General features: G+C 41.3%; 5 protein-coding genes across 8 annotated transcripts in view; 3 read left to right on the plus strand and 2 right to left on the minus strand.

Annotated features, from left to right (window-relative positions):
• The window catches only part of uif (sushi, von Willebrand factor type A, EGF and pentraxin domain-containing protein uif), a 34182-nt gene extending 26916 nt beyond the window's left edge, over nucleotides 1-7266 (minus strand). For 2 of the 4 annotated variants that reach the window (XM_017086361.4, XM_017086345.4), the window contains exons 1-2: nucleotides 6721-6872; nucleotides 5263-5514 (exon numbers count right to left, since the gene is read on the minus strand). The gene's annotated coding sequence lies outside the window, so the exon portion shown is untranslated. Of the gene's footprint in view, nucleotides 1-5262; nucleotides 5515-6720; nucleotides 6873-7116 lie in introns of those variants that run through there. The other 2 variants (XM_065864029.2, XM_017086353.4) reach the window with 2 other exon arrangements.
• A 2104-nt stretch (nucleotides 7267-9370) lies between these two features.
• On the plus strand, nucleotides 9371-9901 carry LOC108012789 (essential MCU regulator, mitochondrial). Its single transcript, XM_017078226.3, has one exon. The coding sequence runs from the start codon at nucleotides 9455-9457 to the stop codon at nucleotides 9653-9655; it is 201 nt and encodes a 66-aa protein (XP_016933715.3). The 5' UTR covers nucleotides 9371-9454; the 3' UTR covers nucleotides 9656-9901.
• Nucleotides 9902-10862: 961 nt separating this feature from the next.
• LOC108009092 (dnaJ homolog subfamily C member 28) lies at nucleotides 10863-13887 on the plus strand. Its single transcript, XM_017073155.4, has 2 exons — nucleotides 10863-11050; nucleotides 11121-13887. The coding sequence occupies exons 1-2, from the start codon at nucleotides 10964-10966 to the stop codon at nucleotides 12111-12113; spliced, it is 1080 nt and encodes a 359-aa protein (XP_016928644.3). The 5' UTR covers nucleotides 10863-10963; the 3' UTR covers nucleotides 12114-13887.
• Gart (trifunctional purine biosynthetic protein adenosine-3 Gart) lies at nucleotides 12373-22196 on the minus strand. Its single transcript, XM_017089366.4, has 7 exons — nucleotides 21815-22196; nucleotides 17077-17324; nucleotides 16368-17017; nucleotides 16086-16311; nucleotides 15085-15506; nucleotides 13977-15026; nucleotides 12373-13886 (listed from the first exon to the last, which is right to left on the minus strand). Exons 1-7 carry the CDS (start codon nucleotides 21989-21991, stop codon nucleotides 12601-12603), a joined length of 4059 nt encoding a protein of 1352 aa, XP_016944855.3. The 5' UTR covers nucleotides 21992-22196; the 3' UTR covers nucleotides 12373-12600.
• Pcp (Pupal cuticle protein) lies at nucleotides 19615-20612 on the plus strand. The gene is made up of 2 exons (XM_017089368.4): nucleotides 19615-19763; nucleotides 19841-20612. The coding sequence occupies exons 1-2, from the start codon at nucleotides 19752-19754 to the stop codon at nucleotides 20381-20383; spliced, it is 555 nt and encodes a 184-aa protein (XP_016944857.3). The 5' UTR covers nucleotides 19615-19751; the 3' UTR covers nucleotides 20384-20612.
• Nucleotides 22197-22224: the final 28 nt, after the last annotated feature.

Consider the following 22224-nt stretch of genomic DNA (forward strand, 5'->3'; position numbering starts at 1 on the left):
CTGGTTTTGGTTTTTGATTTTCGATTTTGGCGATTGGAAATGCAGCTGCTGCTGCCGGTTTGTTTGCCTTTTTAGAGAGACAGCGTTTAAGTTTTCCATTGCCATTTCGCATTGGCCACCATCTTCTTCACACGAGCCCACTGTTTTCCACCAATGCAACAAAGTTGGGGACTTTCACTTGCACACTTGCCTGGGGAGTAGTTTTTCAGTGTTTTTCGTTGCTGGTTTTCCTTTTGTTTTCCTCGCTAATGCCAATATTGGCCTCACAAATCGATGTTGGAGAAAAACACGTTTCCAGTTTTTGTGCCGCCTACCAAACTAATGACCAAATATTATTTTACTTTGATTTCTTTTGGCCTGAAGGTCAATTGGTTTTTACCATTTTTCACAAATTGAGTTGGGTTTTCGGTGTCAGTCGGCTGGGAGTGAAGAGGAAGCTATTGAGAAGAGAAAGAGAATCTGGGACAGAAAACGAGGATCAAATGCCTATAGAGAGAGTCTAAGCTTTTAAGTGAAGTGGTTAAATGAAATGGAGATCCTCAGAGGCTGTAAATCGATGGGTGTTCGAGCATCAATCGAGATCAGTTAGAGAAACATTAATCATGCGGACAGCAATCAAGCCGATTAGATCAATCTGGACTAGACAGTTTAATGTATAATAAATACAGCATTGGTTTCTTTTAACTCGGTTGATACTTTTCCTTGAGAAACTAAGGTAATTTGTGCAATTTTATTCTCCAGATCAATTGGTGTTGACTGGAACTCATTTAATAAACTAAATCAAATTGATGACTAAAATAATTTAAGCTAATGGTTCTTAAACTTTATATAGGAGTATTATATCAATAGTGATCGATATAATAGATATTAAGTGAATTTTATTTGTGATGTTTAGTACTAGTATCAGGAAATTAAATTATAATATGTATTATAATTCTGAAATGATATATAAACATGCGGCATTCTTTTTTTGTTCTCCAATCAGACTCACTCTCACTCCAGCCAACCGTTGTGGAACTCCAAAAACATCATGGGGAAAAAAGAGACCCCTTCTGATAAAACCAGATTTTTATGTAAATTTCTGTTCTTTCGAACTTCGTGATTTCTTTTCCCTCTTGCTGCTATTGATCTTTTGGGGCAACATAAAAATTTGTGTTTAATTTTGATGGTCAGGTAGCCAGAGCTCGGGGAGAAAAACCAGCTGGGCAGCTGGCCGATCGGTGGCGGGACCCAATGAACTAGTTTCGGATTTTGTGGCATGTAAGTTGTTTTGTATTTTGTTGTTTTGAATGCTTTGGTATTTGGGTTACACGAAATGTTTGTGGCCAAAGCAATGGGACTTTAGGAAAATAAAGTCGTTTAATGAGCTATGAAGGGCTGCTTTGTGGTCAATCTATTGGTAACCTAATCTTATGGCCAAGCCAATTGCCTGGTTAAAAAGTGAATTAACTTGTTTCATTTTCCCATCGAAACTCTTTTCCTCGACCAAAGCCAGGCAACTGAAACTTTTCACTACACTCATATTAGTATTTATCTTTTTCGGGTAACTTGCTACCGCCAAAGCAGCAAAAACATTCATTTGTTTTCATGTACAGCCAAAGAGCCGTCGAAAGCTGAGCACAAAATGGTCAAGTGATTTCCAACGGCCAACACTTTCACGAGCTAAAAACAAGAAAAAGTAGCCAAGAAGCGCTGCGGGGGTCCGAAGTGGGTGATGAGTGCAATTAATATTTAATTCGTAAATAGACAAGGAAAAGTTTTGTTTTTCCACTGGTTTAAGCTGATGGTTTTGTAACTGAAACCGAATGACTTGCTTGAGCGAAGAAGTCCAAATGCTGAAATGTGCACTGGGCCGCACCTCGCCAGAAACACAAATACACCCACCGAAATGCCAAAATGAACTCAACATCAAAAATAACAACCTGGGGAATGATGGCACGCCCGTGATATCTTGAAGTGCTATCAAAACAGCGAGAAGGAAATTGAATCATCCAAAACAACGACCACGGATTTCTCTGACAACAGTTTGGTATTTTCGAATAAAATATGATATTTTCATGATATTTCATTAAATTTTACAAATTTTTGAATTATATTATCTTACAATTTTGATTGGTACGTCTAGTTAATGTAAAACAATAGTTTCCATATAATATTTAAGATTTAAACCTCGTTTTCATGAATTCAATTTCAATGTTTTATTTGGAACCCATTCTCTCTCAGTGTAAAAAAATGTTATGAATTGGTATTAAAACAAAATTTAAAGGTGTTTATTCGGAAAATTCTTTTGACTACTATGTTTTAATGATAACATTTTAATTTAATAAGCTAGGTACAATTAAAAAATTGTCACTCTCTGCGTTGATAAAAATACAAATGCTAAATCTGTAAATTCATCTACTCTAAAAAAATATGTTATTATAATAAGCCATGACAAATGAATCTCAAAGATACCTTACCAAGAGTATCACTATCGCACAAAAAAACCCTCGGTTCTCGAGTATCAGTTTCTTAATTTTCTGTTTTGGTTAGCGACTTTTTGAAACCGAAGACCTAAGCTGCGTGGCTCAAAGAAAAGCAGCCGTCAAGAATGCAGCCAAAAAGGCAAGAGCAACCGAGCCAAAAAACAGGTTAAGAGCAGTATGCACACCGAAGTCAAAAGTCAGACCGTCTGGGGGATCATTGTGTTGTGGGTATGTATGCGATGAGCGGCAGTCATGTGAATTATATTTTGAAGATTCGGCAGCTTAAAGGCCCAGATAGCCGGAAAGTGAGTGGAGGAGGACGCCTGGGAGAATTGCAAGCTAGAAGATGAAACTTGATAACTTGGCTCGATTATAAATGCGGAGCTCTGCTGGGCATTTTCACTGTTCGGCTCAACTGACTAAGCTTGATCACTTTTATTTCTATTTTTAACAATTGTCGACAATGACAGCGTCAAATGTTTTTTGTTTTGCTTCGCTTTTTCCCGGCCAGTGAGCTCCACTTTTCCACACAATTCTCACAATTAAAAAGATAAGAGAAGAAAACAGAAAACGCACACAAACATGGAGTTGGAGATGGAGAAATAAAGAAAATTTGTGGAAATTGTAACTAATCGACGAGCAGCGGCAGATGGCGCCGTGAAAGCGCCCACCTTGGAAAACTTATGAAATTGTCAACTGCTTTTCAACATGATTAAGCTGCTTTTTACCGCAGAGAAATAGAGAGCTCCAAGATGACCATTAATTCGCTTTTAGAATGAGTTTGGTATTCGTGGGCACTTTCACTGCCACCGAGACGGAAGTTGAGAATTTAAAAAAAAAAGAAAAACAAAATTGAAAATCAAGATCCACTAAAACGAAAACTTTCGTTACCGGGAAAGAGTTGATGATTAGAAAATTATTGACCAAATCAAATTGTTATAATTATTTAATGATTTGATGGTGGCCAGACATGCAGTGAATATCCATCTCTCTCTATAATAAGTTACTCGCATGTCGGAAGAGATCTTAAACCAAACCAGGGATCAGCTTACTGATGGATCTCTCTTGAGATTTACGCAGACTACGCCCTGAAATTCCTCTTTTCTTTTAATGGCTAACTGACACTTGAGATGTAGCAGGAGATTTGTCATTCATGTGAACCATGCCAAGGATCCATCAGCCATAAACAAGACCCATAATGCATTTTCTTCCTCTAGTTTCATCTGACTTCTTGCACCTTTGGTAAGGTATTGGAAAGGTTCTTTACCTGTGATTGCTGTGAATTAATTCTGAACATACTTATTGTTATTGTGTTTTTTAGGGTATGTTTCTACCTGCCGATACTTTGGCATCAGCTGGCAATTATCCACCTTCGAAAAAGGTCCAAGAATTTAATCCCATACTCGTCATAGCCCAAATAATAGATGACTTTTCGACGTTTCTCTTAGGGTTTAATTCCTGCGAAATGTGGGATTAGATCATCTAAGCCGAAGTCTTTGAACTATGCGTTAAAAAAACTTAAGTACTGAGGTTTTACCTAATCTGCTTAATTTTCTTTTGAAATGTTCAAATTATTTTTCTCTATTAAAACCACGACAAATCAAAAGACTTAGGCAACAAACTTGCATTCACTTCTGCAATTCGCAATCACTATTTAACTGTTAACAAACATTTTTAGCCACAACTTCCGTTTAGATGCCCTATACAAAATACCAATATACCAATTATGACTAAGCCATAGCGACTTGAGCCACAAAGCACGCGCTAAAACAAGTTTTACCCGTTTCGATACTTTTTGCCAAGTTATGGAAATGACTTAAGTAGAACTCATCTCTGAAGAGATTCCTTAATCATGGCACAAATTTCCATAAAGAAACGAGTTTATTTATATTTGGCAAATAGCTTTTTTTGGCAAGAAATAAGCCACGAAATAAAGAGCAAACACGGCATTCTTGTGGGTTGTTTACAGATGTGATGAGAGGTTTTTTTGCGGCCCTAGTCTTGTACGTCATTTGTTCTGCTTTTCACTTTGAGCTTAGTGAAATTTCTTTACTACTTCTATGGTATGTTTCGGTTTCTGTTATTAAGCAACAACAACAGCACGCCGAGTGCGTCTTGAAATTGAGGTTAACTGTTTGGGTAGCTCTCGCTTTTCGTCTTTTCGATGGAGTTATTGGGGGGGATACGGGTATTGGGGAACTCGACTTGGCCTTTATTGAATGAATGTGACAAACAAAGGCGAGTCAGACACGACCGACAGACAATCGAAGCTTTTTAGGGTTTTGTTTAATAGAAAGTAAAAGAAATTGTTCTTATTGTTGGTGTGTGCTACTTTTTATGGCTAAGTGGGAATCTATATCGAAGTCTTTATATGGCCTGTACCACAACCACAATCGATACAGCAATTGCTTGCTCAATCAGTGGAGTCAATCAATTATTTAAACACAATTAAAGCGAAGTTTAATTGTAAATCGTTGGATAAAACGAAAGCATGGCATTGTTTATGTCTATAAATGTGGATATACAAAATATATAATCGAATATTTGCGCAATGACTGATGTCAAAATGAGGCGTGTCTGGAAATTGGTTTTTACTTCATTATTGCGCATTGATTGATAGTTGGAAGGTATTTTTTTGTGACGGAATGTAATGATGTCAGCTTAAAAGCAGAAGAATATAACGTCACCTATAATATGCTCTCATAGACTTTGTATAATCTCTAATCAACCGATGACTACTTTTGTACTGTTCCACTCTTTTCCGGCTTATTCGCAGCCATTTCAATATGCAACTCACCTCTTATAAATGCAGCTGTTGTCGTGTATATAACCACTATATGGGTTCGATATTTATCGTTCGCGAATGTTTAGTATTCCAATTTATGTGGCATGTCAGCTGGTTATCCTTGAGGTCAACAAAAGCGACAACAACGACGGTTTTTTCCCTTTCCCGACAACGGCGGTGTCGGTTTTTTTTATGGCAACTCTTTGGTGCTCTTATTTTTTTTATAGTTATTTATACTTTTTAATGCACAAGGCCAGTGTTGCACTGCAGGGAGATATTCAAGTTGAATAAAAGTTTAAAAATAAAAGCTAATAAAAATGAAAACGCGTCACATAAATGTAATTTATGTTCTGGTCGGCTAGACTATCTATAGTTTGTCTAATGGGGTTGGGTCTGCTTAATTATGCATGCCGTGAAAGAGATTCGAAAAAAGTTAACCCAAGAATTCTCGTCACAAGTCGGATCACGTCTTCGAAATGCGTTGGGAACATTTTGGTTTTGAGCTCACCAAAATGTTCGAAGAAATATTTATGATAATTAGGTGAAAACCGGGTGAGAACAGGCCTAAAAGAATTCTTGTTCTGAGATTGAAAATGCAAACAAATGACTTTGGAAACAAACTTTTTGTAAGTAACCGAACTCCAGCTGGCAAGAAGTTCTGGTCCAGTTTTAACCCTTAGCCCGAACTATTTTCATTTTTTTGGTAATTTCTTTTGGCCATTGCGCAAAACACTTGTTGGCCAGTTTCTGCCACTACTTGTTGCTACATTTTCCCGTATGTTTGTTATTTCTACCCGGTTAATGGGAGCGTAAATGCGCAGCTGGCATGTGAAGTGAGTACCCGAGTATATTACTCCCTATAGATGGACTACTTACTCACACAGGCAGTCTAATGTCAGTTAACCAAGTAAAGTGCAAAAGGCACAGACAAGTTAATGGACTGGTAAAAACCGAACGGCTCACAATAAAAAGAGGCAAAGAAAATGCCAAGAACAAATTATACCAGAAGTTCAACTAACTTTGTTGGTTAAAAACAACATAAAAGCATTAGACCCTTTCTTTTTTTAAAAATATATATTTTTATGATTTTATAAAACTGCTTGAGAAATGCATGAATTAAATGGTGATATTTCCTCCACTCTTGCGTTCATTGTTATTTATTTTTGCACATGTTTTGTAGATTAGTCCCCAATGTTGCTGTTAATCCATTCCACTTTTTTTTAATTTAAAATTCCTTTTATTTAATGGTCAGTTTCCTCATGAGGCACACACGATCCAAGCACGCGCCTCCATTAAAATGCACAGCAATCCTTTTTTCGCTAGCCAACAAACAAACACATAGGCACCACATCAAACACAAAACAATCGAATAAAATCCAGTTTCGAGGCAAATACATTCACAGCACTTATTGTTATAGGACACAAAGAGATCTGAATGCGATCTCAAGATCCGGGGAGCGTTTACTGTACCATGTACTGTAACACACGAAGGCCAAACTCAGACTGAAACTTGTTCAGCAAAATCAACGCGGCTTACTGCACCTGAAGTCCCAGTCAACGCACACACACTCGGGCACGAAAGACCAAAAGACCACAAGACACGACAGCAAAAAAGGTAAGAAAAAGGCGAAGAGCTGGCCAGAAAAACAGAAGACCGAAAAGAAGGTAGAGGTAAGTAGAGAGATATAGCCGATCGGCAATAGGTAGAAACGTAAGACTGGCGAGGGAATTGAAACAGCTCAACGTGCCCGTTTTACAGGTTTTCCTATGGCTTATGCGAGTCTCAGGCCTTCTCTTCTCTTTGCAGACTTCTTAACGGCTTTCTCACTCACTAACTCAATAAAACCCAGTCGATTCGATATATACACTTGTGTAGAGTTCGGGTTCGCCGCAGCCTCTTAACGTCTTGAGCGCGCGACGTAAGACGTAAGTGTCAGCAAAACGTAAGCCACCGTAAGTGTCAGTTAAGAAGGGAGATACAAGATCTGCTCTCCGGAGAGCGCCACAGTCGAAGGCATACTGAAGCCCCCAAAGCTTCCGATTTCTTGGGTCTCTATTTGAGTTTATCGGTCGGTAACGAGCCGGCATACCGATCGTTAATCGCCGCCGTTGAATTCGGCCGAAAAGACGGCTCGATAATCTCAGCCCGTACTGCGAATTCGCCGCAGAAATGCTACCTAAAATCGAACCATTTTGGCCAAATTCGTGGGCTGCAGCGTCACGACAGGATTAGCCATCCTTGATTCCTGGGAATTTTTTGTTATTGCCCAGGGCATGTGCAACCGTCGGTTGGGTGGGTTTTACCCTCCCCTCAATTCGGGGTTGCTAACTGTTTTCAAACATTCGCGCATAACGGAAGCGGGAAAATGAACGAAAGACTTAAGAAACGAACTTGCTAAAAGGGCTTACAAACGAAATAGAGTGGGCCATAAAAGTGGTTTGCTACACATTCCATTTAGATGTTAAGCCATCTAGGTTATATTTAGCCTTCTACATCCTTTTTAATTTCAGATTCCTTTCAACGTTTTAATAAAAAATATAAAATGTAACAAAAATACCTTGGTTTTGGAAAACTTGAAACTATTAAATAAATTGAACTGGTCTTTCTTATCTTTACTATTCTACCGAACCCTATCGAATGGCTCAGGCAACAAACTTGCTAAAAGGTTTAGCCTACAAAATAAAATGGGTCATAAAAGTGGGATTGTTACACTTACCCCTTGGAATCCTTTTTCACTCTTTGCCTGATTCTGTTCTTTTATGGTTGTTTACTAGCCTTTCTTTGCTCATTATTTTTCTAAATTAGCCTTACTATCCTGACTGAGCCGTAAACCGTGTAAGACGTGCGAAATGCCAAACGGAAATGGAGTTCAGCAATGGGTAACCGAAAAACGAAGAAAATAAACTCTTAGAAGTATTCATAAACGCAAGGTTTTTGCACGTACTTTTTGAAATCCTTCTCATCCAATTTTTTGCTATTTTTGGCTATCCTTTGCATCCTTGTAAGGTCATGGCTTCTTTCAATATTGGTAATAAAAGAAAACTTGTACTTTTTCTTACATTATTATTTTTTGCTTAAAACCTTACGTCACATTTCACGGAACAGTATACTTGTTTTTGAAGAAATGATACCGAATTGCACAGAACATGTGCAGTTTATGGTGGGTTTTACCACCGAGGTTTTCTATCTATGGGCATGGTAGAAAATGGCAAGCGAAATGGGCTTAAAAAGGTCTTTGATAACAATCCTGATCTGCCCGTGAAAATAGAAGGAACCTTACAATTATGGTTTCTCAGAAAAATCTGCTTAAAATTCTTTTATTCTTTTTTGTAACACGAGTTAAATTTAATGGTTAAGATATTTTGTGAATATTGTTTATTTCCTTTAATTTTCTCCAGGAACAAAAACCAAAGTGAGCTAGGTACCTAGGTAATGTTGGATTTCCGGAATCTAAATCACCCAATATTATTGATCGAGCGCTCTGAGGCCAGCTTATCAGATCTTTTTATCCAATCAACAAGGATGATAAATTACATTTTTCACTTCCATTCTTTCGAAAGCATTTTACTGATTCTTATAGATGCAACGATGCAATTAGCACAAATGTATACAAACCAAAACGAGGTAATTGTAAGGTATAACCTTCCATTAATCCATCTTCAAAGGGTCAATTTTTACTTCCTTTTTCAAAACAAACAAATCATGATTTTGTGAGGTGCAATTATAACTTTTTTTAATTTATGGGTAGTGGTAGAAAAAGGGATTCTTGATTGCTGATGTTCAAAAGTTAGATAATATTGTAAGAAGCGAGTACTCTAATTATGTTTTTAGAAAACACAATTATTTTCACCTTAGACCATCCTTTCTACGCTCCGTTAATCAGCAAATGAGTACACAACACTTCTGCAGGTCAAATATTAAAATGAAAGACAATACCCTTCCTTAGACGGAAATGTAGACAAGCCAATTGAAGAGGGACAATCAGACGGTTGACAAAATTAGTCGTTTGAGCCAGCAGAACGGAAGTGCCATGTAGGGCCGCACACTCGAATATTCCGATGAGGGTTTTGGGTCTGAGTTTAGGTTCTGGGGCGTGCCTGCCCTATTTGGCAGGAGAAAGTCTTGACATTTACATCAGAATAATGTTGTTTTCGATTCCCCAACATACACACTTTAGCAGCTACCTAAATTTAAATAAGAAGAATGCCATTTGATGGAGACGACTTCAAAGACTTTAAAGAACTAAAAAAGATACCGAAGCGTAGCAAAAAGTACATTTATGTTGGTATTGCGGTCACTGTCATACCAGGCATTTTATTAGGCGGCTATATTGGCAAAAAGCTGGCTCAATTCCTTGAGGTATTCGATTTGTATGCGCCCGATATTTCGGAAGATGATGAATAGAATAACCATGGCACAGATTGATCTACGACATGGAAAACCTGGTTAAGAATTTGGAGCAAACCTGTGCACATCCTGTTCGTAAATATGCTAATGGGCCACATCAAACAGGCCAAACGGGAAGCTACGAAAAGAAAACATATCGCAAGCAACAGACCAGACCGGTAACCAAAATCAAAACCAGATCAATTGAATCATAATTATTCCAACGTGTTCAAAATCAAACAAGTGTATGACAATAAATATATTTTCAGATATAATTATGGTTTTTATAAGTTAAGAGATGTGAAATTAAGAGATCATTTATTTTCCCAATTTAAATAATCAATCTCAATTTGGTTTTTATCTTGTAAATCTCTATAAGTGTAGGTCAGCCACTTAAATAATTTTTAATTATGACTATGTAACCCACATAGAACAAACTTTAATGTGCAGTCTATGTAGAGCATGAATGGTTTTTTGAATTGCAAATGAGTTTTGCTTACTCTCAGATTTGGTCATCGCCAGACTTTAATTGCAGTAAGAAATTCTAGTAAGTGTGGAAATTTTCTGTTTTGGATTTAGGTTAGGCATTCACTGAGAGCAAACACGCATAAACTAACGCAAATAAAAACGAACTAAAATAATCACGCTTCAACATTTACCTAAGCACAGATTCATTATTACCTGAACATTTCGTTTAAATAAATAATCGTTCTCATTCTCGCGTTAGAAAGTTGGGATGACGGTAACTGTTTTAAAAATGGATTGCATCGCTTAATTTTTTTTTTGCCGGTTACAAAAACTAAAATCTTTTAAAAAGAAGATAAATAATATAATTTTAATACAAAGAACTCCCTTTGCTTAAAAATAGTAGTAAAAAAGGAAGTCTTTACTAACTGTAATTATTACTATTAATTATTACATTAAAAACAAAAATTATAAAACTCGATTAAATATGTTTACACACATGAGAAAAAATCAAAACAAAAAATCTTTATATATTTTACAAATTTGTTATTAAATTTATTTTACAGCTCCCTTTAAATAAATATACTTTTTAATGTTTTGAATTTAAATTTCAACGGCTAAATAATTTTACGGATCCCTGAGTGAGACGGTCTCACTAAAACTATATGTGAAAAATACTAAAAAAAGAGAAAATTTGTTACGAGCGCAGTATATTAATACTACCGCGCACACACATACATTCCCAACAGCTGATCGGCCCGAAAACATAAACAAATGTTTATTGTAGTAGAATTGCATTGAACGTCAGGCTTACAAATTCCACAGCCTTTTGAAAATTAATTTAAATAAGGGCAGTAAAAAATGTGGCTGGCAGGACGTCTGTTGGTTGGATCCACAACCTTCCGATTCGCTCGTTTCTTGCACCTCAAACGTAAGGAAGTGTATATGGTGAGTCCAAATCTTGCAATATCTCTTGGTTCCCATGGCCATTATGCAATATCCCACCTCTTATCACTAGGAATGCTTCCGCATCCTGGGAGTGCACGAGTCGGCCGACCAGAATACCGTGCGCCACGCCTACTTGGATCTGGTCAAGCGGGTGCATCCCGATTCGGGTACCGAGGAGGCCAGTGCCGAGCGCTTCCAGCAGGTGGACCAGGCCTTTCGGGTCCTGCAGGAGAAGTTCGCCAAAGGAAGGCGCAACATTCAGGAGGACGAGGAGGAGGCCATGGAGTTCGATATCAAGCACACGGCGCCGCAGCATCGGCAATATCTATCCAACGAAGGCATCGGCATGGGCAATCCCTTCCAGCGCCAGAAACAGTACCAGCAGGTTCGCGCTATGAAGGCTCAGGAGCGCGTCCTGGAGCACCGGATCGACAAGGCCGCTGCCGGAGAGAAAACTTTGATGTCCAAGGGCGGCAATCACTTTCGCAGACATGCCATCAAGACCAAGTACGGCATCGATCGGGTTGTCGAGGATCTCATCCAGGAGGCAATGTCCCAGGGTGATTTCAACAACCTCAACGGGTCAGGAAAGCCACTGTCCGGGGCTCAGTCGCAGAATCCCTATCTGGACTTTACCACTCATAAGCTGAACAAGATCATGTTGGACAATGGCTTCACGCCGGAGTGGATCAGCCTTGGAAAGGATATCCGCGATGCGGTCGCTCAACTAAAGATGAAGTTGCGGAAGGAACGCATATACTACGGTGAATGGCCACTTCAGCGCCCCGAAGATTTGGCCGCCTGGCAAACCTTCACCCAGCAGCAACAGGAGGATATCAAGCAACTAAACAAGCTCATTGACAAGTACAACCTGATAGTACCCATCCTGGAGAATCAATTCTTTCGCCTGAACCTCGACAGGATGGCGGAACCCATATTTAAGGATTCGGAATTGCAGCGTAACGTAATCAGACCCGAAGTGCGTGCTAAAGCCAAAAGTAATATCGAGGATCAGGGGAGTTCTAGTACCAGTCTCTTTTCCCTAATTAGCAAACTATTGTAAAGGAAAATGTGTGATCGTCGAATTGTGATATTAGAAGTAGATAAGTGTGTAAAAAAAAGAATGGTACAAAAATATTTTGCAATTTGTTATGCTATCTGATTTATGTTTTAAAAATATAATGAATGTTGAATATAACGTATAAGGTCAAGTACCCGATCAAATTATTCTTATTATATCTCAAGGTTCCAAGCCAGATTTAATGAGAATTATCTTATAAAAGATATCAGGCTCTTCGAATACATTAAAAACAAAAGGCAAATCTGTTTGTGTAAATAATAGTTATTATTTTTATAAAACAAATGCAGTCTTAACCTAAAAAAAACTATTGTTAATCTTATTACAGTCGAATATCTATAAAAGTTCGAGGTTGTTAAAACTAATTCGACTTGAAAAGTAAAAGTAGGAGAATTAAATTCATCCGTGTGATTTCCATTAAAGATGTCGGTGTCGATTAGCAGGCATTTTAAAATTTTCATTTATGAGTCATTTACTGGCTTGCCTCGGGACCAAGTCGAACGGCTCCATTGGCCAAAAGAGCCAATGCCCGTGGGAAAGCCCAATGCTCTGCCTTGTGGATACGTTGCGTCAGGGAATCCTCATCGTCGTCGGGAAAAATGGGTACGGCGGCCTGAACTATGATCGCTCCCGTGTCCACGCCCTCGTCGACGAAGTGAACCGTGCAGCCGGACTCCTTTTCGCCCGCCTCCAAGGCCTGCCGCTGAACATGCAGACCCGGATACTTGGGCAGCAGCGAGGGATGGATGTTGATGAGACGTCCACGCCACTCCCTAACGAACGGAGCACTCAGGACTCGCATGAAGCCGGCAAGGCAAATCAAATCCACGCGAGCCGCCTTCAGATTTCGCGTCAGTTCCGCATCGTAGACCTCCCGGCTGGCGAAATCCTTGTGGGAGATGACCAACGATGGTACGCCAGCTCGGCTGGCACGTTCCAGACCCAGAACACCAGGCTTGTTGCTAATGACCAGCACTATGTCGGCATGAATACCCTGTGCCGAGTCCCGCGTGGCATCTATTAAAGCCTGCAGGTTGCTGCCGGTTCCTGAGATGAGGACAGCAACTCGCTTCCGAGGCAGGGATAGAATCTTCTGCGTTCTGGCCAATGACGCCTCAAAGTTCTGGACCACCACTTGGTGTTTCTTCGGGTCCTTGCGGGCAATCACCTCGCCGACAACAGCAGCTCTTTGTGGATAACGCAACTCCTTGAGGACACCCTCGACTTCAGTGGGGGCCACCACCAGCACCATTCCCAATCCACAGTTGTAGGTGCGCTGCAGCTCAGTGGAACTGATGTTCCCGGCTGACGCCAACCAAGCGAAAACGGGCGGAAGTTGGAATTTGTTGGCGTCCAACCGAACCGCCAGGTCCTTTCGCAATACCCGCGGTATATTCTCGCTGAGACCTCCTCCGGTGATGTGAGCCAGCGCCTTGATGCCGTGATTTCCTCGGGCCAGCAGGTTGGACAATGCCTGCACATAGATCTTGGTGGGCACCAGCAGCTCCTCGCCCAGCGTCTTCTCGCTGAAGGGCGCCTTGTCCTGCAGACCCAAACCCACTCGCTTGAGGACGGCGTGAACCAAGCTGAATCCATTGCTGTGGACACCGGACGAGGGTAATCCAATGAGCACATCTCCTGGCTGAATTTCCTCCAAAAGGGGCAGGATTCCGGAGCGTTCAGCTATGCCCAAGGCAAAACCAGCCAGGTCATAGACCTGTGGACCGTACAGCAGTGGAAGAGCAGCACTATGAGAAGCTGGAAAGAATCACACAAAGGATTAGTTTGCATGAAGTAAATTTCTCATGTAAGTTTAAGACTAACTTTCCGAAAATTTAATCAACTTACCAATGAAACTGCTGTTGGCCTGCCGGGCACCCTCCTGCACCCCAGAATGAACCTCCTTGGCCAACTTCTCTTGCCATTGGCCGCAGGCATAGTAGCTGGAGAAGCTAAGGGGTTCGGCTCCATTGCAAAGGATGTCATTGACGCACATGGCCACCAGATCGATACCGACGCTCGCGTTTCTCTTCGTTTGCTGCGCTATTTTTAGCTTGGTTCCCACGCCATCGGTGCCCAGGATGAGAATGGGGTCCTTGTAGTGGCTGGGGATGCGTGTGAGTCGACGTCCAGCAGCGTTTTCGAAGCAATCTTCGCGAGGAGCTGATAGACTGTTATTGGCAGGCAGTTCTTTGAGCTCCTCGGGCAACTCCCGTTCACCAAGTCCACCGTACGGGGAGGCAATCTTCTGCAGTTGCTCCACAAAGTTTCGCACCAGGACTGGCGAACCACTGGTCTTCGACCGCCGCTGCAGGACACCTAGGACTTTGGCTCCAGGCAGAGATTTGCGCCACAGCTGACTCGACTGGGGCAGGACCAGCACCATGCCAATGCCGCAGTTGTGCCTCTCCAGGAGGGTCTGTGCACTCAACTTTAACTTTCCTGCCAGCCAGCCAAAGATTTTGGGCACTGGCACGGCCCCGAAATCCAGCGTTGTCTCGAATCCTTCGGGCAAAAGGCGAAGGACATCGTTCAGCAGACCATGGGTCACATGGGCCACCGACTTGATCTCATCGCCTTTCTGAAGATGGGGCAGCAACTGCTGGACATACAGTTGGGTGGGCGTGGCCAGGACATGGGCAAGAGTCAGGCCATCTTCGCTACCATCAACGGGAGAACACTCCCTGAGATTCACTTTGGCTGCCGCCAACTGGGTGAGTATCTCATTGAAGCCGGCGCAATGAAGTCCAGAGGATGGAAGACCAACGAGCAGGTCCCCAGGCTGGTAAAGATCGAAACGGGGAAGGACTCGAGACTGCTCCACGACTCCAACGCAATAACCAGCCATGTCATGTTGACCGGGTTCATAAAGAGAAGGCATCTCGGCAGTTTCTCCACCTAAGAAAAGTGAGAAATTAAGTTAATGGACTTAAATAAAAATTGGTAATAATCTTACCCACTAAGGCGCACCGCGCATCCCGGCAACCATCGGCCATACCCTTGACCAACTGGGCGGCCAATGGAACGTGCAACTTGCCACAGGCAATGTAGTCCAGAAAGGCCACTGGTTCGGCGCCCAGTTCCAAAAGATCGTTGGCGGCCAGGGCGAAAAGATCGTAGCCTACGTTCTCGTACAGCTCGTGCTCCAGGGCGAGATGGATCTTGGCCCCCACTCCCTGGGTGGCCTCCGCAATGACTGGCTCCTTGTAGCTGAGTTCCTTCAAGCGGAACAGTCCTCCAAAACCGCCCAAACCGCCAAGGACGCCAGGTCGCTGGGTGCCGCGGGACAAGGGCTTGATGCGCTGCACCAGTGCATCTCCAGCATCGATATCCACTCCGCTGTCCTTGTAACTCAGCCCCGGGGAGCTGGCAGTAGCTCTAGGTAAAGGAAATTCAATAGAGAAGATACAAGTTTATCAGTGGGTCAAATGGTAGATGAATTTAAATTGAATATGTCTTCAACTATGATATGTATTTAGTATTGGAGTCGACCTTCCACAATTCTAACCAATTAGCGCTTTATGTCAATTCAACTAGATCAACCTTTTAACATTTAAAGATAAACTAAAATCAAAGTTAGGACATGTCGACTGTGTTTATAGATATTAAATATTACCCCTTTATATCTAAAATGGAGATTTTTCCCTACATTTTTTTTATTTTGTCATTTATTATATTTTAAAAAATGAGAATGAAGTGACCAAAAGAGTTTATATAAAGGTTTTTCTAAACTCGGAGAACACTTTTAATTTTTTTCCAGGGCGATAATTAAAAACATAAGATCTCTACGGTCCGAACTAAAGCCACAATCTATTGAATTTGGATTCCTATTTTCTATATGTATTTGAATTGACAAATGAATAAATTTGATTGCAATCCGCATATTTTCTGTTTTCCAAACTATTCATGCTTTATTTGAAATGAGTCTTGATAGATGATGCACAATTGTATAATTACATTTTGAATGCCTTCTGGGCAATGTCCGTTCTGTACTGAGCTCCCGAGCCCGAAAAAGTGATACTTCCAGCCAATTTGGTGGCCTTAGCGGCAGCCTCCTTCAAGCTTCCGTCCAGAGCAATGGCGATAAGGACGCGACCGCCGTTGGTTAAGGCCTCCTTTTGTGGATTCACGGCAAGACCGCTGTGGAAAACCAATTGGGTGGGGGAATTGGCAGCCGGAAGTCCTAAAAAAATAGGTCTTTAACATTTAACTTTAACACAAGAGCTACGAAAACCTTACCCGTTATAAGGCATCCCTTTGTGGAGGTCTCTGGATAACCAGCACTGGCCAGGATCACACCCACGGCGCTAACTCCATTGCGCCACTGCAGGGGAATCTTGTCCAGCTGTCCACTGCAACATGCCTGCATAACCTCGAAGAGATCGGTTTCGAGCAGCGGCAGTATCACCTGGGTCTCTGGATCTCCGAACCGGCAGTTGAACTCCAATACACGAGGACCATCGCGTGTCAGCATGAGTCCCGCATAGAGCACACCCTGGTAGGTGATATGCTCCTTGATCAAACCCTGCACTGCCCTCTCCAGCACGGCCTTTTGGACTAGTTCCAGGGCTGGCTGGCTGATCAGCGGGCACGGGCAGTAGGCGCCCATGCCCCCAGTATTTGGACCAGTGTCGCCGTTGCCCAAACGCTTGTGATCCTGGGCGGGAAGCATGGCGCGCACACTCTTGCCATCGGTGAAGGCCAACACGGATACCTCCTCGCCCTCCAGCAGCTCCTCCACCACCAGAGTGGCTCCCGCCTGACCATACTTCAACTGTCCCAGGATCTCGTCCACCGCCTGGCAGGCCTCCTCCACATTGGCGGCCACCACCACGCCTTTTCCTGCCGCCAGTCCAGCAGCCTTCACCACCAGAGCTGGATATGGAGCGCTATGGGATAGATTTTACATTATTTACCCCATAAATATTCATTAAATTGTAAACTATACCTTCTGATAAAGGATTTGGCCTTTTCCGTGTCCGTGAAGCTCTCGTAACGAGCCGTTGGAATGCCATGGCGCAGCATAAAGTCCTTGGCCCACTTTTTGTCCGCCTCGATTTGGGCACCTTGCTTGCCGGGTCCAAAGCACGGTATTCCCGCCTTCTGCAGCACATCCCCCAATCCCAAGGCCAGGGGATCTTCGGGTCCCACAACCACTAGGTTTATCTGGTTTGCTTTGCTCCATTTGGCAATGGCCTGAAAAATATATGAAACAAGTAGATTAAATTAAGTAAAGTGTTTCCATATAGGGAAGGCAATCTAATAAAATTAAAGTTCTTAAAAAAATTTTTATTAGGGTATTAATAACCCCATAACAAATATAAGCAAAATCATTTCAATAGGTAATCTAAAAAATGAAAGTTGTTAAGAAATACCAAAATATAATTCGTTAAGTGATTTTTAACTCCATGACAAATATAAACATATTCATTAGGATCCATAACAATAAAAATCTCGACCAGCCTGTTGTGATGAAATATATAATCAAAAAACCGTTGTTCAAATTTGGAGTGCTAAATTCAAATTGCTTAATTGACATTGGAATCTTAATTACAATTGATACACTGATGAAATTTTTTATTATTTCAAATTCGTGATACATACAGAATCTTGAAAATTGCATTGAAATACCTCTGTGCACCAAAACAATCATAAATTTTGAGATCATAATTGGTTTTTCCACTCAAACCGGGTCACGATCCTCCGCCACTTCTTGGGCTCCCCATTGTTTTGGGCTGTTTTGGCTTTTTTGTAACCACATTCCAAGTGGGAGATAACACTCCTCTAAGTACTCAACCGGTTCCATCGTCAATTTGTCGCCAAAATACTAAATGCCTTCCTAATTGTTTTGCCATTAAACTGGGACTGGGGGTGCATTGTCTTCACATTCGGCGGATGGAAGATGAACTGACTCAGGCGCCGGCTATGTCGGCCATGTCAACAAACCAAGTTAATCCCAGCTCGATCGCTGGTCCGGTTTCCAAGTTCTCGATGATATCGTTACTCAACTCTAATTCGAATTGGCGCCAACGCAGAGTCGGATTACCCCGCTCTGGTGGAACGTGTCGAGATGCCACTCTGCTGCGTTCCAGACCATTTAGCACCTGGGGAACTCATCCCGATTTCCTGACCCCCATCATCCCCATCCGGTTCGTTTGTGCTTCCCAGGGTTCAAGAACGTTCACACAAAATGACGTTTTTATTGAGCTATTTGGTTTTCCAAATTAAGAGCGATTTGGCAAACCCGGCCAAGGTTTTAATTTCCCGTAGCGAGGGTTGAGAAGATCTTATGACAGATGGAACGAAGAAAGATCAACAACTTTTTTTTATTATATATATATTTTAAGTAAAACTCGCATTCTCCGACTGGCTCTTACCAAATTTGGTTAGAACGTTTTCGTCTTTATGCTTTACAGAGTGCGCTCATGATTTACTGTATTATATGCAAATTAAGTGCGGGAGAATGGGGCCTCGAGATCTGGAGGGGGCGGTGAGGTTGAAAAAGAATGCTGCCACATTCGTTTGCGGATAAGAAAGGAATTAGATACGCTTTGCTGAATTGGTTGGACGGGTTTTTCGGAATCGGCCAAAAAAAAAGTATCATCAGACGGGTGATAGCTGGGATGAAGCAGGAAATTTCGTCTAAGTGTCAGCCAAGTGATTGAATTATATGTTTGATGATAAACGTCCAAAGATCATTTATCAGAATAACTATGCTGAGCTTAATGATCAGACTATGCAATTTCTAAGAATAACTATGCAAATGAAAAGAACGAAGAAGGTAGCAGATCAAGTAAGTTGAAGAAGTAATTAAGCTTCATTATAGCCAAACCAATATCCCAAATTTGGCATTTAAGCTGTAAAGTAATGAAAATGTTCCTTTAATTGGAAAGTCATTTCCTTTAGAGTCATTTTACATTTAAATCCAAAAGAAGAACTACAAATAACTGTCAGATAAAGCGGAATTCTCAGCCCTAGCTTTAAAATCTGAAAACTATTTTTAAAATAATTTCTTGGTTTATTTTCAGCTAACTGTAGAAGCTGATTTTACTAGATATGCGAAACTCAGACCTATCAATCAGTAGAAGACTGAAATTCCATTTACAGATCTTAACTACATCTACAATAATATTTTTACGACATTGCAGTTCAACGATCGTCATGGTATTTAGAGTTTCTTGGGAATGTAAGTCAAGCAAGGCAATATGGGATTTTCAAGATCAGCCACAATACATATCAAATTGTAAGTGCCCCAACCTTCGAGTAGGGCATAACCATTCACGAATGTTTCATTAAATTTTTACTCTTCTTTCCGTTTTGCTGGATTTTACCATCCCACACTATAGGAATTGCAACGGCGACAACGACAAATAACGTCGTTGATACCTATATAAAATAAAATACTTATAAGAAATAAAATCATTTTATTTATGACTGACTAAGGCAGCCCCACAGCGATGATGTAGATGAAGATGGTGATGTTGACGAGCGGAGATGGAGACGTCGGAACTGGGTTTCCGAGGCGAAATATTGCCAAAAATCCGCTGGTGAGCGGATGGATATAAAAACGAAAGCGTCCGAGAAGCAGACAAGCAGTTTAGAACCAAACTTGAACGCGACATCATGTATTTGCTTGTAAGCACAGTCTGCCCCCGAACTGGGATTTCCCCGAAAATGGATTATAATTAATTGACTCTTGTCCACCGCCACAGGTGAATTTCATCGTTGCCCTGGCCGTGATGCAGGTGCAGGCCGGCTCCTCCTACATTCCGGATTCGGATCGTAACACACGGACACTCCAGAACGAACTGCAGGTGGAACGGGATGGCAATTACCGGTACGCCTACGAGACCTCCAATGGAATTTCCGCATCCCAAGCGGGATTGGGTGGCGTTTCCATCCAGGGTGGCAACAGTTACACCTCACCCGAGGGCAATGTCATCAGTGTCAACTATGTGGCCGATGAGTTTGGCTATCATCCTGAGGGCTCGCATATTCCCCAGGTTCCCGACTATATACTGCGCTCCCTGGAGTACATTAGAACGCATCCCTACCAGATAAAGGATTACTACACCGGCGAACTCAAGACCGTGGAGCATGATGCGGCCGCCTTCAATGTGTACACCCGCAACATCCAGGAACCAACGACCCCAAGATCCCGACCGAGCACCACTCCAAAGACCATATACCTCACCCATCCGCCCACGACAACGCTACGACCTCTGCGACAAAGACGAGGCGCTTCGACGCACTGATGATCGATGGTCGAGAACTTGTGGCGGGGGAAGGGGCTGGTCTCTTAGGAGTCAATCAGGCGAATCTGTGAATTTTGATCTAAACAATTAATTAAGCCACAAGCAATAAATAGAGGTGCTAAGCAAACGTAAGCTTAAATTTAAAACGACAACAAAAGATTTCTATTGTTAATAACAAATTGTTATTCGATCAGTGAAATCGTATTCACGACATAAATCTCTTTTCATATTTGATTATGTTTATGGAATGGCGATGGATTTATTTGAGTGGAATTGTACGTTACTGAACGTTCACAAATCGAAGACATATATTTCACTTAGTCTTAATTACTTAAAAATGGGGAAATTTTGAATGCTTTAACGAAATGATAAAGAACAAATTCAGCAGTCATTCTAATTGCCGAGGCTACTTTCCAAAATTAATTAACCCAAATGAAGTAGATTAAGCTTTAAAACTGGTTTCTAAGGAAAGATCACTTTCAGGTGCGGTAATGGTTCTGCTATTCCATTAATAAGCCATTTAAAGTGTTTTTATTTTTGATTGCAAGGGTAACAAAAAACGTTTTCGAGTTTCAGTGGCACCTGCATACTTTTAAGCATTGAAAACGTAAGTTTATATTTCATAAACAACTTTTAAGCCTTTGAACAAATTAAGTATTTTTCCACTCTATTTTTTACGTTTGGCAATTTTCACTAGATACGAATTTAAGATTGTTTGAAACTAAACAAAATTTGAAAATCAAGTAAAAGCCAAAAAAATCTCCCTATCCCAGAAACAAATATTTTCTTTATGAAATCTTGTAGAGGTATTTATACAATTAACGGTTATGGTAAGTTCATTAAATGTTTAATAAAACGCCAACAAACTAACAAAAACCATTTAAGGCCTTAAAAATAAATTAAACCACGTGAGCCTAATTTTGAAGTGACTGTAAAATATGAATATAATTTATATATATATATATAATAAATATATAAATATATATATATATATACAATGTATATGGCACTCAATAATTTATAATAAACACTCGTTGGATAGATTACAACTGAGATTTGCACTACGCGCACAACTTATCAGCAGCACTTGCAATCGCAGACCCCAAGGCCCGCCGAAGGGTTAAGGCACACCGACGATCAGAGATTGGATGCAATAAAACGCTTTCCCAGAGTCTCGATTACGGATTTATGGCTGCCGCTCAGCATAAAAGTTCTCGACCCGCATGCAGTGCATATTTTACCATGATCAGAAGCCATAAAAGCGTATCACTGTGGCAATAAAACGAAACCAAACGAATTAAATGCCAAAAATCCGCAGCTGTTTTGCTAAATCTTCACCCGCAGCATCCAATTAACACACACACACTCGCACTTTTAGGTAATTTTAAGCCCCTCACGAAGGGCAATCCAAGGTCGGGATAGCGAACCTACCTCGAAATCCTTAGGATCCAAGGTCTGGGCCTCCAGATTCTGGCACTTTTCCACCTGTTGAATGCCATGGCTGCCTGGCAACGCGTAAATTTTAGACACTTTCGGGGATTGCGACAATTTCCAGCAAATCGCGTGCTCCCGACCGCCACTACCGATTATTAGAACGCTCTGCGACATATTTTTGGGACTCTCAAGCAACAAGAACTAAACCAATCACGTTTTCAACGAAATAATATCACTTTATTAATTCTCGCCCACGTGTTGAGCTCGCTTGGCGACCAAGAGAGTAGGAACGAGCACACGCGATAATATGTTTCCGCTCTTCAAGCAACTTTCGGATCTCAAACCGCTCGGTTCGACGCCTCTTTTTCAACTAAAGTCTGGAATCGAAGTTGGAAATACTAGGCCTA

Source organism: Drosophila suzukii, chromosome 2L (genome assembly GCF_043229965.1).
Source record: "Drosophila suzukii chromosome 2L, CBGP_Dsuzu_IsoJpt1.0, whole genome shotgun sequence".
Classification (NCBI taxonomy): Eukaryota; Metazoa; Arthropoda; class Insecta; order Diptera; family Drosophilidae; genus Drosophila; species Drosophila suzukii.